This window comes from Pinus tabuliformis, chromosome 6, assembly GCF_031772625.1.
Source record: "Pinus tabuliformis cultivar Carrire ecotype Pingquan chromosome 6, CPIR1, whole genome shotgun sequence".
In the NCBI taxonomy this organism is placed as follows: domain Eukaryota; kingdom Viridiplantae; phylum Streptophyta; class Pinopsida; order Pinales; family Pinaceae; genus Pinus; species Pinus tabuliformis.
This window is the reverse complement of record NC_142292.1, coordinates 1683730321-1683744655: the sequence shown is the minus strand read 5'-3', so window position 1 is coordinate 1683744655 and position 14335 is coordinate 1683730321. Positions and strand designations below refer to the sequence as shown.

At 36.6% G+C, this 14335-nt stretch overlaps 1 protein-coding gene across 1 annotated transcript; it reads right to left on the bottom strand.

The window, feature by feature from the left end:
- Window positions 1-1378: 1378 nt before the first annotated feature.
- On the bottom strand, window positions 1379-1873 carry LOC149265427 (antifungal protein ginkbilobin-like protein 1). Its single transcript, XM_089403789.1, has one exon. It carries the CDS (start codon window positions 1871-1873, stop codon window positions 1379-1381), a length of 495 nt encoding a protein of 164 aa, XP_089259915.1.
- Between the last annotated feature and the right edge of the window lie 12462 nt (window positions 1874-14335).

The following is a 14335-nucleotide window of genomic DNA, read 5'->3' as shown; positions in this document are numbered from 1 at the left end:
ACATTGTTATTGTAAAGCAGTTGTTTAGCCATATTTATTTTGATTCTTGACATATACACATTTTTAATGTACCTTGTGTATATGGTCAATGAACACTGTGAAGGCATCGGTTTCAACTCATACATCATGCATGAGTTATTACAAAAACTAACATGGATGAAATCCTGTATATTTAATCTCATCATAAAAAATATTTGTGTGAAAAGGAAATGGATTATGAGACTTTGTGAGCTTTTCCCTAGACAATCCCACTACTGATAAAGTTGACTTATGAATATTTATGAGCCTACATGTAGCCTTATTGGCGAGTGAAAAATCAAACCTTGAGCATCATTAAACTTTGATAAAAAGACAGTAACAATGGCAAACTATTTAACCCAAACCCATTTAAATAAAAGGACATTTTATTAGAAATCATCAAGGCTTTGCAAATAATAAATGAATAAATAATAAATGAATAATTTAAATGAATAAAATTAAAAAAAAATTACAATAAATATAAGCTTTGTTAACTATAGTATTAATGTATTACATTGTAAGATCTACCATATTTGTGAGAATAGGAGCATCGAGGATGAAAACCACTTCCTCTTAGAGTGCCCTGCATACAACCACATTAGATCTCAATTTCACAACGTTTGTTATAATACTGACCTTCCTAGCCTTTTACAATGCCAAAATTATAGTGAACTCGGGAGGCTTCTCTCCAAGCTTTTTGAGCATAGGAATAAAATCTTAAATCAAAATAAATAATTTGTCTTTTTAGGTCCGATAGATCATTATTTGGTCTCAGCGGACGTTAACCATCATCATCATCATCATCAAGAACAAGACATCAGGAACGAAAAACATTCACTGTATTACATTGTAAAAACAGGACATCAAGAACGAAAAACACATTAATTAATTAATTGACATTGACAGTAAACATTAAACATTCTACAACATTTATGGTGAAACACCACACATTCTGCAACATAATTTAGAAACCATCCCAATCTAGAACATTGAAGAAATACCTACAACTTTGAAGAAATAGATAGATAAGGTGGACCTACACCGTACCTAAATAGATAGATACCCTGGACCTAGAGAAATAGATAGATAGATAGATAGATACGCTGGACCTAGAGAAATAGATAGATACGGAGTTGTCTATAATGCGACTTTTTGGAGATTCCGGTGACGGAATCCGGCGGAAGAAATTGAGGTTAAATCTTGATTTGTTGCAGTTAAAATGGTTTTTTAACTGCATATTTGGATTCAGCACCCTCGAAAACCCATAGGACGCTTTCATTGTGCAGAAACTAGCTATCAAACTTGCGATTCCAATAAATTCCTGCCGGATTTCGACTGGAAAAACCTGCCGGAAAAGCTTTCAAAAAATCGCGTTATAGACAACTGCGATAGATACGCTATGAGACATATAATCAGTACTAGTAAAATAGGTACGTTCGTAGCGCATGAAATAGTTGCTGTCATGGGCCCAAGCCCAGGCACCGACGGTAGGGCCGCAACCGCTCGAGATGCAATTGGCGAGGCTCGTAAGGCAGGCCGTGCACTGAGACGAAGTGAGACCAATATCGCAGACTCCTTGCCCGAAGGCAGCGGGAAATTCGTCGGTATTTGTAATGTAGTTGTTGTAGGTTAGAATATCCTTCCATAAGTCAAAACGACCATGCGAATGCGTGTCTTCTTCCAGACCCGTGATTATGGATGTCAGAGAAGCCTGTAGAGGACTGTTGTCTGGGTATGATGCGGCGTTACACGCATATGTGACATGAATGCAGTCTTCCTGACCCGTGATTTGCGCGCCCACCACTGCGAGTAGTAATATGAGAGGTAAACCAAAGCTAAATGAGCTGATCCTCATGGCTACCTCACCTCAAATGAAATAATAACAATAATTTCAGATGCCAAATGTTATTATTGCGATGCGATACTTATCAATCCCCGGAGGACCTCCCCTTTTATGACGTTAAAGTTGTGTTGTGTTGTGTTGGTAAGATAACATCTGTAATGTCAAAGATGATGAATGATTAACTCTATTCATACCCATTTCAAAACACTATAAGTTTCTCATATTTATTTTAAAATATTTAAAATATTTATGTATTTTTCATGCTGGACCATTTTATAATTCAAAAAACTATATGTTTCTCACACCTATATATATATATATAGGTGTGAGAAACATATATATACATATATATATATATATATATATATATATATATATATATATTCTCATAACCATTTTATAATTCAAAAAACTATGCCTTTCTCACACCCATTTCAAAATATTGAAAAAAATTGTGTTTCCCATATATAACCATTTTATAATTCAAAAGACTATGTGTTTCTCACACTTCACAATTTAGCAGTGATTCATATTTTAATTCATTATTTCTTAATTTATGATTGAAAATAAATAAACAAATTGGTGGAATGATATAACTATCAATAATCATCAATCCATAATAAGCATGAAAAGCAAAAATATAACTACTATTAATGTCACTAAAATACTAATATTTTATTAATATTGTAAAAGTAAAAATATTATTTTTTCTACACTTTAATATTGAAAAAACATGAGCTAAGTATATACAATTTTTTTTAAATAATTACATCACAATATTAATTTTCCAAATATAATTCCTAATTATTATTTTTTAAAACTCTGATTTTTATAATTTAATTATTAGAAATCATCTAGCTTAAAAATAATTACATACATTAAATTTATCAAATATGTCTAGAATTGATCCAGGTGGATGTTGGTGGCCACCCACCAACCCATTTGGACCCCCACAACTGTCTCTTTCAGCATTTTCAGTTTCCTTAATTGTAGCACAACTTACTATTTTTAGCAGTTTTTCGGGTCCTGAACTTCCGGAGCCGTTTTGAGGCCCTAAACGACGTTTTTTTGGGAATCTGGGGGGGTCTATAGACCCATGTTGCCCTTCCCAAAGTGGTAGTGCTCGGATAGATCTTTCTAACGAGCTATTGTACGCGTCAAACGGAGATCGTATGCCAAAGTTACGACCCCGGGAAATTGATGTACCAATTTACCCAAACGGGGCCCACAATTTGGCGTTTCATCTTCTAGGGTTAGGTTTCGGGATGTGAAGGGTTTTCCATTGTTTCTCAACAATAAATAGGCCTTCGAGCCTCATTGTAATACAGTTCGGAACAGTTCAGAGGCATGTAGCCGCACATCTCTTCTCAGAGATAGCTACCATCGCCCTAGCTGGTTTATTTCCATTTCTGGTTGTATTCAGTATTTTCCATCAATGAAATGAATCATTATTTCCGCTGCATATATGTGTTTATGGTTATTGCATCTCTGTATTTATGGTTATCTCTGTAATCTATTGCGTTCCTGTTTAAATCCGGATCAGTGGTATCAGAGCGGTCTGCTTTTTCTCTGTTTTTCTTTGCATGTCCCCAACGAGGTCGGGATATAAGGAGTTAGGGCTTGAACTGGTCGAACCTTTGCAAGACCAGCCTCGAAAATCCCGACGGCCTCCCATGGCGGATGAGAAGAAAGACGAGGGGGCAGGAGATCCTATCAAAATCTTGCTCGAAGAAGCACTCGAGCGGCAAAGGAACGCGATGATGGATAGCTTCGCGCAGATCCTTCAGCGGCTACCCAGAGGCGACGCATCGGCTTCCAACAGCGACTCTGGAAATGCCACACCCTTCAAGGTACAAGTTAATTTTGAAATCCCCATCTTCGAGGGTCAAATAGACGCAGATGCCGTAGATAAATGGTTAAATCTGCTAGATGGGTATTTTTCTGTTCATAAATTTTCAAGTCGGGAAAAGATTGTTTTCGCTCTTCTTAAAGCAGCCCCCCACGTCAAGGACTGGTGGGAAACCTACTGCGAGCAGAAGGATGAAAGTACAGGCTCACTATTTTCAGCCGCACCCACTTGGAATGACTTCCGGGATGCCATCAAAGAGCAGTACTACCCTGTCGGAAGCTATGAGGACAAATACATCAAATGGACCACATTGCGGCAGGGACGAGACCAAGATGTGCCGGAGTTCACAAAAAATTTTCATACCCTTCGCACACAGTTGGGTATCAAAGATTCTGAGCTGCATCTGGTACTCAAATACCGCGGCTGCCTGCACAGATACATCCAGGAAGAGATGGTGTTCTTGAACATCTCCTCGCTCGGCACGGCATACCGATATGCTGTCAAAATCGAGCAAAAGTTCAAACAGAAGAAGCGAGACTTTGGATCTGCAAATCCGAAGCCCAAAGGACAAAGCCAAGGCGGGGTGACCCAAGACAACCCGTCGAAGCCGCAAGAAAAGAACAACACCATGAAGCCGAAGAAAGACACAGGGAAGTGGTGTGAGTTCCACAAGAGTCCCACTCATAACACAAGTGAGTGTCGGACCAAGCAGTCGCTGGTGGCTGAGTTGAAGGCTTCCGAATCAGATGCATGTTCTAACCCTGAGCCAGAACCCGACAAGGGTAATGGAAAAGGGAAGCAGATCATTGATGCGGATCCCAGCGCCACTGTTGCCACTGCCAAGATCCAGAAAGATGAGCCCACAGATCCAGAAGAGGGGGAGCGTCTTTTCCACTCACAGATGTGGGTGAAGGGTTCGCCGCTACAATTCATTGTCGACAGTGGCAGCCAAAAGAACCTCATTTCAGCAGAGGTCGTGAAGCGGTTGGGCCTACCGACTACACCGCACCCGCAGCCGTACAGTATCGGGTGGCTTCATGAAGGGCGAGATCTGAAAGTTCGCCAGCAGTGCCGCCTTCCCTACAGCATCAAACCATTCACAGACGAGGTATTGTGTGATGTTACACCTCTGGATGTTTGCGATGTATTATTAGGCCAACCATACTTGTGGAGGCGACATGCTGTGTATGAGTCAAGGCCTCGTGCTGTCATTATTTCTTTGAATAATTCATTATACAGGATACCAGAGGTAGCCCCACCTACTGCCACATCCTTGATCACTACCAAGAAAGGCAGCAAGCTCATATCACAGACCAGGAAATTCATTTGTCTGGTTCACTCCCAAAATAAGGGGAAGATCGTTGCTACACCCATGACCCCTGCAAAGGGTTCCTCCATGCAGCAGCAGCAGCAAAAGGATACGGTCATGACAGAACACAGGAACAACTTCTCCTCACCCACAGGGGTACCACATAAGTTTCAGGTGGGCAACAGAGTCTGGTTGCATCGACAGAAAGAACGCCTTACCAGAACCCATCAGAAGCTCAGATCACTCCGACATGGTCCTTACAGCAGTACCAAGGCTATGGGGAACAATGCTTTGGAGCACATCATTCCTCCATTCCTTCGCCTGCACCAAATGTTCAATGTGGACCATCGTCGACCATGCTTCCCACCATCACTGGACACATCAGAGATTCCAGGACAAGTTCAGCAGATGGAGGAACTCAACGCAATGGGGACCATTGCTTCCTAAGGGGGGAGGAATGATCCAGGTGGATGTTGGTGGCCACCCACCAACCCATTTGGACCCCCACAACTGTCTCTTTCAGCATTTTCAGTTTCCTTAATTGTAGCACAACTTACTATTTTTAGCAGTTTTTCGGGTCCTGAACTTCCGGAGCCGTTTTGAGGCCCTAAACGACGTTTTTTTGGGAATCTGGGGGCAACATGGGTCTATAGACCGATGTTGCCCTTCCCAAAGTGGTAGTGCTCGGATAGATCTTTCTAACGAGCTATTGTACGCGTCAAACGGAGATCGTATGCCAAAGTTACGACCCCGGGAAATTGATGTACCAATTTACCCAAACGGGGCCCACAATTTGGCGTTTCATCTTCTAGGGTTAGGTTTCGGGATGTGAAGGGTTTTCCATTGTTTCTCAACAATAAATAGGCCTTCGAGCCTCATTGTAATACAGTTCGGAACAGTTCAGAGGCATGTAGCCGCACATCTCTTCTCAGAGATAGCTACCATCGCCCTAGCTGGTTTATTTCCATTTCTGGTTGTATTCAGTATTTTCCATCAATGAAATGAATCATTATTTCCGCTGCATATATGTGTTTATGGTTATTGCATCTCTGTATTTATGGTTATCTCTGTAATCTATTGCGTTCCTGTTTAAATCCGGATCAAGAATAACTAAACTATTTAATTATGAATCTATCAAAATATAAATACTATTTTTATTGGAGAATTGTAAACTTAAACTACATTTTTTTTTTAATGTTTAAAGTGGATTTATTATTTTTCTTTTAGTAAAATAAAATAATTTATATTAAATATTTAAATTATCAATTATATTAAAATTATTTTTGATATTAATAATCTCAATCTATATCCCCCAATCAGGGTGATGGAGTGGGTAATCAATGGAATAATGGATGTCAGGGGCCAGGAGGTGAGAGGAACGCCTACCATTGCGGTGGCGTCCCGCATGTCTGCAACGACGTAAGAAGGGAGAAGTGGCATTTGGTACACAGGTAAAAGAAGAGATGGTAAGGACGGCTGCATAAGGTCATGGGACAACAGGTAGGTAAGGCAAAGTATGAGAGGGAGTGTAGAGAAGGGAGGATGGATAGATTGCAAGGTAGCACGAGAACGAGAGCGTAGGACTAGCCATACTCGCATTTAGAAAGTAGGCATAGCAACCACAGGTACGTTAACTATTTTCTTTTTGTAATTAGTAAAGGAAAGTCCACCATGTCGGGTGGGGGAAGAGAATTGTGCCTTGTCGGGAAGGAAATACCACGGGGAGAGATTATGCTTAACAGAAACAATGAGGGAGAGGGGCCCTTTAGCTCTGCGTCGCTGCTGGTCAGGCTTGAGGGCATATCAAGTCAATCAATACATATCCTAAGCCTAAATACATAGCACAAAATACCATAAGCTACCAATCATCCAACAATTATATCTCTGAGAAAAAAACATAAACAAATTTGAATATGTTATCTTTATTCATGTTTGATCTCTAGTTCCATGACTTATATGAAAGGCCTATGATACCACTCATATAAAGTATCATATAAATGCTCCATGATCTTCTAAGGGCCTAGATTCTGCTGAGCACCACTTTAGAGAGAGTATCTATAATAGTGTTCCTTTCGTTGTAGATGTGACAATAAGAAATACGAGGAGAACCATGTTTCCGTTGTAAGATATCTTCAACAATAGGTATCATTGTGCGTGTCTCTATGGCATACCTCCTTAACCTAATAATCACCTAATATGCTCCCATTACTAAATTTAAGTTTCATTAAATTTAGTTTTAGTAGTTGTCATATGCATAATTATTCAATTATCTCATAAACAAAGATAACACATGCAATTATACCCATAATATTAAAGATTCTACAACATAAAGAGTAAGGAGCCAACATACATAACATATCATGAAATTGAATAAGATCAGAGTAACGCAACGAATCTCATTGGGAAAATCGAGCTCCACCACCTAACCTAGAACTGAATTCCTCCAGTTCAACCCTGAGCTGAGAGTTCTCGCCATGGATCAACTACCTCTTGTTGATTTCATCAATGGATATTTAATTCCCTCTTTCATGATATGGTTTCCTTTAGCAACGTCCCAAATTTACGGATATTTTTATCTATTTTCCTAGGCTTTTCGTAGAAAAGCTCGCCTTTCTCTCCCGTGAGGATTTTCCTCATAAAAGATTGCCTTTCTTTCCCACAATAGTTTTATGTTGTTCTTAAGCTTAACATCTTTCTCGAGCTAAGTAACTTAATGGGTGTTTATGTCCCAATCCATTAAACTTATATAGAATTGGATCTAGAAGCATTATCATGAAAGAGTTATCCATTGCCATTCAACAATGAGATTTCATTTGGCAAGAATCTCATCACTTGGTGTCTCATTTTCAATGTGATTAAATTATTTTTATTATTTATTTAATAATAAAGTATTTACTTTCATTGTTATACATGAGACCTAAATTTTCTTAGCTCTGGTCAAAAAACTATTATATACAATGAAGGGTGCTACATACTCTCCCCCTTAAATTTACACCATCGTCAGTGTATTATTGCATCTTACAATTTATTTCCTTGTTCATAGGTAGTTGTTTCTAAATTTTCAGGTTTCCGTGGCCTTGCCATCTGAAGCAAATATTTTGATATATAGGTTACAAAGGAGCTCTACCACAATTCTGCTTCAATTGCTACCTGTAACATTTTTTCAATCAATTATGTGAGAGGCTTTAGATGCCATAAAAAAAAAAACTCGATTTTGTTTACCACAGTTAATGTCATAACTTGATATAACCACACTACTATTTGAGTTAATATGGGTTAATGTTGCCAACAATTTAAGTATGATTCCAAATTTTCATTGTATTCTAATAGGAATAAATGCATGTTCTTCCAATGCATTTGTGTTGTTTCTAAGCACTTTCTTCTTGCAGTCTCCTTATATTAGTCGCAAGAAGTCAAACTAGCACATTTGACCAATCAACATATATAATAATATGACATCATCATATCTGAAAACATAACCATGAAAACCATAAATCATATGTAGCAATCAGTCATAGATCACATGTAATCATCCTACGCCAAAATCATTAATACCATGCATACTAAATTGAAACAGAATATAGGTACTTATCCATTAATCAATCCTTAGCTTCCACCTTTCTCTTTCTTTTGTACACACTAAGGAATGCTTGCCACACTAGGAAATCACCCAATTCCTTCTCCTCAATTATGTATACAACACACACATACAACTATACACATCATCCATGTCATGCAATACATGAATCCATACTAGTACCATATGTACCACATGTACACAGTAATACCAGTAACATGTCTACACGATACTTAATGTCCATAGCATCCTATGCACGACTTATACATGTTCCATTTGTTTTTAGCCCATGTTAGTATTATTATCGTAACATCAACTCAATGAAAAAATTTCCTTTGTTTGTTCACACTATCTTTAGTCAAGTCTAATCACATCATCCTTCATTTGTCAATTGGGGAATGGGGAATTCAAGGAACTGTTCAACATTTTCAGCTAGAGCCTAGCTGAATAATGTTATGTCAAGTGTTCAACTTCCCAGAATAAGTACATTTCTAAGATCTACAATAATTCTATTTGAAGCATCTTCTTTTTGCTACATATTTAAAAGGTTCCTATTTGTGAGATATTGATGAATGCCCATATTTATCTCGATGGATATGCACATCAAGGTTGTGAATTTTGAGGTTACATACTTGAGTTACAAAAATTTACACATTGAAATTTGAGTGAACTTGGGAATGTGCTCTTGAGCTTGTATTTAATATTGTCTTACTGCTATTAATCAAGAAACTCTAGGAGTTTATTTTACATTCCTATTATGTATTTATAGTAGATGTAGTTTTGGGTTCCACTCCCATTGAACTACTTATCAAGGTCATAAAATTATTAATGTGCAATGTCTTCTTCAACATGTATACAATGAGTTGTATTACATATGTGCATACACTTCACAACTCTAACCTTAGTTCAGTTTAGATGCCTCTTACATTTATTAGTTATAATTATTGAGATATTGATTTACTCAAAGAAACATGTTGGTTCCAAAATATGAATGTCCAATTAAATATGCATGTTGCTACTGAATATCTGAGTAATGACTTGGTAAGGTTTAGTTCCTTTCAATAGCGTATATATGAAGTGTTCTCACCATAAGGGTGAGTTAATGGTTCAACTAGTGGCCAAAATAACATCAAAAATGAACTACATCATTACAAGTAGATGCACCAATTAAAAAAATATTAAATTGTAAGACAATTAAACAAAAAAAAAGCCATAATCTCATACCACACACATGGACTTGTATTTCATGAACTTAATGATATTTCATGGGAACTTGATGAATATATACTATTAAAGAAAACCTTAAGAATTTGTTCTAGGATGGAAATCAATCAATTACCCATCAATTTCAGCTATGTTGATAGAATCTCATGAATTTCTTCCCTGAGATGTATATAGATTCCATATTTCCTCTTTCGTGTTCACCATGATCTATGGAAAGATACCTTATTATGTTATCTATTTTTTTTGCTTGTTACCTCATAAGGGTTCAACACCTCTTCCCTGAAGATCTCTTATAAGTATAACCTCATCTATTAAGCTATGTATTTGATTATATTATGCATAGAAATCTTGCAACCCATAATTTAATTTTAATATGAGAAAAGTATTATGACGATAGTATGTAATAGGAGACCTATCGGCATGCAGTTACCATAAGATTCAAAATTTCCTTATTGACCAGTACTTCTTTCAATACTTTCTTTCATATTCATAAGCCATGATGACAACACCACTAAATTTCATCATCGAGATTCTCCACAATCATAACTTACAATTATTTCAAATGTGTTCGTTCATCAAGCTCGACTATGAGCATCTAAATTTAGGTATATCATGTGTAAGTTTCTTAAACCAATTTTAAATCATGGTATAGCGACTTTGTGCCATCTCAAGAGCATTTGACAAGAACTTAGTTTTGGAAAAAAATTCCACAAAACAAAATGAAATAAAAAATTAATTTGCACATAATTCCCAACACTTAATAGGTAGGCACAACAAAACTGTAACCACTTTATGGATGACCACTTCTACCTATTGAACATAATCAACATGGTAATTGTTTTAACTTCTTTGCATTACTCTCTACTCCATCACAATACTGTGTAGTTCTATGTTATATAAGAATATTGCAAAATTATTTGTTCAAATCTAACCTTACAGGGTTTCTTCTCCCATAGTGCTATTATAGCTATCCACCATGGTGTATGAACACAATACATAGACTTTGAGAAATTCAAGATAAAGTAAAAATATTACGATGAAGTGTGTATAAAGAATAAACTTCTTAAATTGTGAGCATAAGTGGAAATTATGACCCTGATGCTAAAAGCACTAAGTCAGTTGTTTGGTAGTGATGCCATCCAAAATATTTCCCTCCACTCATTAAGTGAAGGTTTTCATGGACATGCTTCACCACAAATCCAACCTGTAATCCCAGTTGCCATCAAATTTCTAATTGCGAGACAAAGAAAACATCTTTGAACAACTAGAAAAATGTCAACACTTGGCAAGCATACTCTACAAATTTTAACCAAATCAACATGTCCCTGCAATCAACAGGTAACATTTCCAATCTTCTGGTGGTAAAATTATACAAAAATTTTAAACCAGAGAGGGTATATATAAGTCACGCTAAAATATCTCAAATAAGTCATGTTTAGATTCAAATTTTTGTCCTCCATTTTCTAAGGCTACACCAACTATAGATTCAAGCTAAAAGACCCATCATAAGGTACACAATTACTAATAAAAACATTGACAAATAGAACATAGTTAACCACAACATTGCCACCAATTACATGACGGTCAAACAACTATTGTCGTAAATTCAAACCACCATCACACCATTTAACCACTCAAATTTGTCACTCTTTTAGGCATCTCATTCTTTAAATAATGCCACGCTAGCGCTTCCTGCTAGCTACTATCTGTTAGAAAATAATTTACCATGAATTCCCTTAATCCTTTGATGAAAAGCGATAAAATATTCCTTGGGCATGAAGCCCATAATTTCATTGTAGAAGATATTGGCCCTTCTGTCAACACAAAACTGTAATCGCGCTCGATCCCAAATTACTACAATGAAGCGAGGGATGTTGTAATCCATGTATATGATTGTTGCTTGCTACCACCACTGGGCATTAGGATAAGGAAGTCATCAAGGTTGTCCTCCATAATTCCATCTTTTTTTATGCTCCTCTCTGCAATCCTGGTAGCTGTTTCCATATGATGTTCCACCCACATGCCTCTATGGTGATAACTACACGAGGCCAAGATGTGGCGTTAATTTTAGTCTTGATCTACTCTTAACCTTACATGTATGTGTCGATCACAAGGAGAAGATAAATTTAGTGTGATTTGTCTATGGGTGATGAAGGACAAACACTATCTAAAATCAGGATAGCCATGACCATGAGGATAGCCATTATCCACTGAATTCTTTTTCAGAGTAGAATATTGCATAGCAAAGGATAAGCTCATATCTTGTACAATTGCACAATTCGTACATCTCCAAACTCGTTTATAAAGCAAGTGGAAAATCGGTATTGAAAGGGAAAAAACAATTGACAAGGAGCTTTTTTCTGACCATCAAATTGAAAAGGTGTTGTTTGCTTTAAATCACACGTTTCCACCAAGCTTCATGGCGCGGGGTTTTGGAAAAATAAATATAGAAGTAGTAACTGCAAAAGGCATAAGTATCTATTAATAATTAGTGTCGTGGACGCCTCTCTCTTTAGCTTGTCGTGACCTCCATGATTCGGGTCGGGGTTGATTGACGTCGTCCCCATTTCAAGCGTTGTAGAGGAACAGGTCAATTTCTACACACTCTTGTGGCAAGTTGAAATATTAGTACTCAAAGTTTTCATTAGAAAAAATGAGGGTGTAATACAGTACTATAATGAATCCATTCTCTTGCGGTATCAATGAGGCTGTTCTTAGATATAATCCCCACAAAAGGGCGGGGATCAGTCACTTGAATAGTAAGGTCTTGATAAAACAGAGAAATTAGGATTACTTCTTTATTTTCAGAAACAACCCATATAAGCTTGGGTATTAGAGAAGACAGTGCCTGTATTCAAGAGACATAATTTTCAACCAACTTAATACTTTAGTGATTCCTCTCTTAACATTTTATATAGATCTATATATAATATATTCCTTAAATTTTCGGTCTACGTAATTTAGATAACATTGTTATTGTAAAGCAGTTGTTTAGCCATATTTACTTTTATTCTTGACACATACACATTTTTAATGTACGTTGTGTATATGGTCAATGAACACTGTGAATGCATCGGTTTCAACTTATACATCATGCATGAGTTATTATAAAATTTTCTTGTTTGAGTGTGGTTGTGTGTGTGACAAGCCACATTGAAATTTCTTTGAGCACAATGTTGCCACATGGAGAATGAAAACAACAGATTGTATTACGAGCCATGAGAATGAATAGAAAAAAATACTTTTCATGGAGAGTGCAAGCTACAATGAGTGGAAAACATGCCACTATAACATAAAAAATGTGAAACATGGAGATATGTTTCAAGCCCTCATCCGTATATACGAAAATAGTCAACGACTCAAAACATAATATAATATTCAAGTCACAGAGAACGTCAACCAGTCATGGAAAATAAGTTGAATCTTGCTCAGTAAGGTACCTACCAGGCGAAAGTTGAATGTTCATTACATTTATTGATATGAGCCAATAAATATAAGATTCAAATTAACTTTCACTGACTAAAAGGAGTCGTTAAATTTGTCCTCATATTTTATTCTATGCTTCCTCATTCGAGTATCATCCCTTACCATTACATATATCATTTATGTTGATCTTTTAAAAACAATATATCAATTAACCTTCAGTCTTAACCCAACATATAATTCTCATAACACTTCGACCCTCACTATTCTTTACTGAACCATGCACACAATAATCATTTACTTTTTATAAAACTCACTCCATCAAATGCTACAATGGTTACTAAGATATGTATTTTAACTCCATATATAGTGGCTACACTACATGAACCAATGTGGACTTTTAGGTCAAAATAAATAGATTCATTTACTACATTCCAAATCAACACTTCACATTTACTATGCATACATTATATCCCATAGGAAATAATCAACATGGGCATTCAACATGATAAAATTAGGCATTTTGATTTCATTCCTTTGATGCCAAAAGCAAGCATTAATGCATTCCATACAAATCACAACTTCATATTCTATGGGTAAGTTGTTACTCCCATATTACGTTGTCAAAAATAGCCAGTATTGCTATACATCATGATCATAGTCCTACTATCATATTCAAAGGCATTAATGACATATGTTTTATGCAATACAAAACATAGTGCATAATATGTATCATAACAAAAATGACCCTCAGTGGATGAAATTCAAATCACAATGAATAATGCATAGCAAAGATAACTTGGGGCTTATATAACCTGAGCACATAGGCCATACCAATGCAAACCTTAAATATATAACGCAAGTCACACATTTTAAAGCAACTTCAGTTCAAAATTACCTTCGGTTTCAATGTCCTTCCAAAATAAATCATTTTAAGATTTTGCTTCAACCTTTATGGCTTCTAAGGCCTTAGGAAGTACTTTAGAATTCATTGGAACATCTTTCTTATAGCAATTTTATAATTAGCCGCTTTAGTAACCTCTTATTTGTTTAGGACCTACTTTAGGACCTACAACTCAGTCATATCTTATA

Bases quoted from the DNA above. Each gene is read 5' to 3' on its own strand.
- LOC149265427 (XM_089403789.1), bottom strand. From the start codon at position 1,873: ATGAGGATCAGCTCATTTAGCTTTGGTTTACCTCTCATATTACTACTC.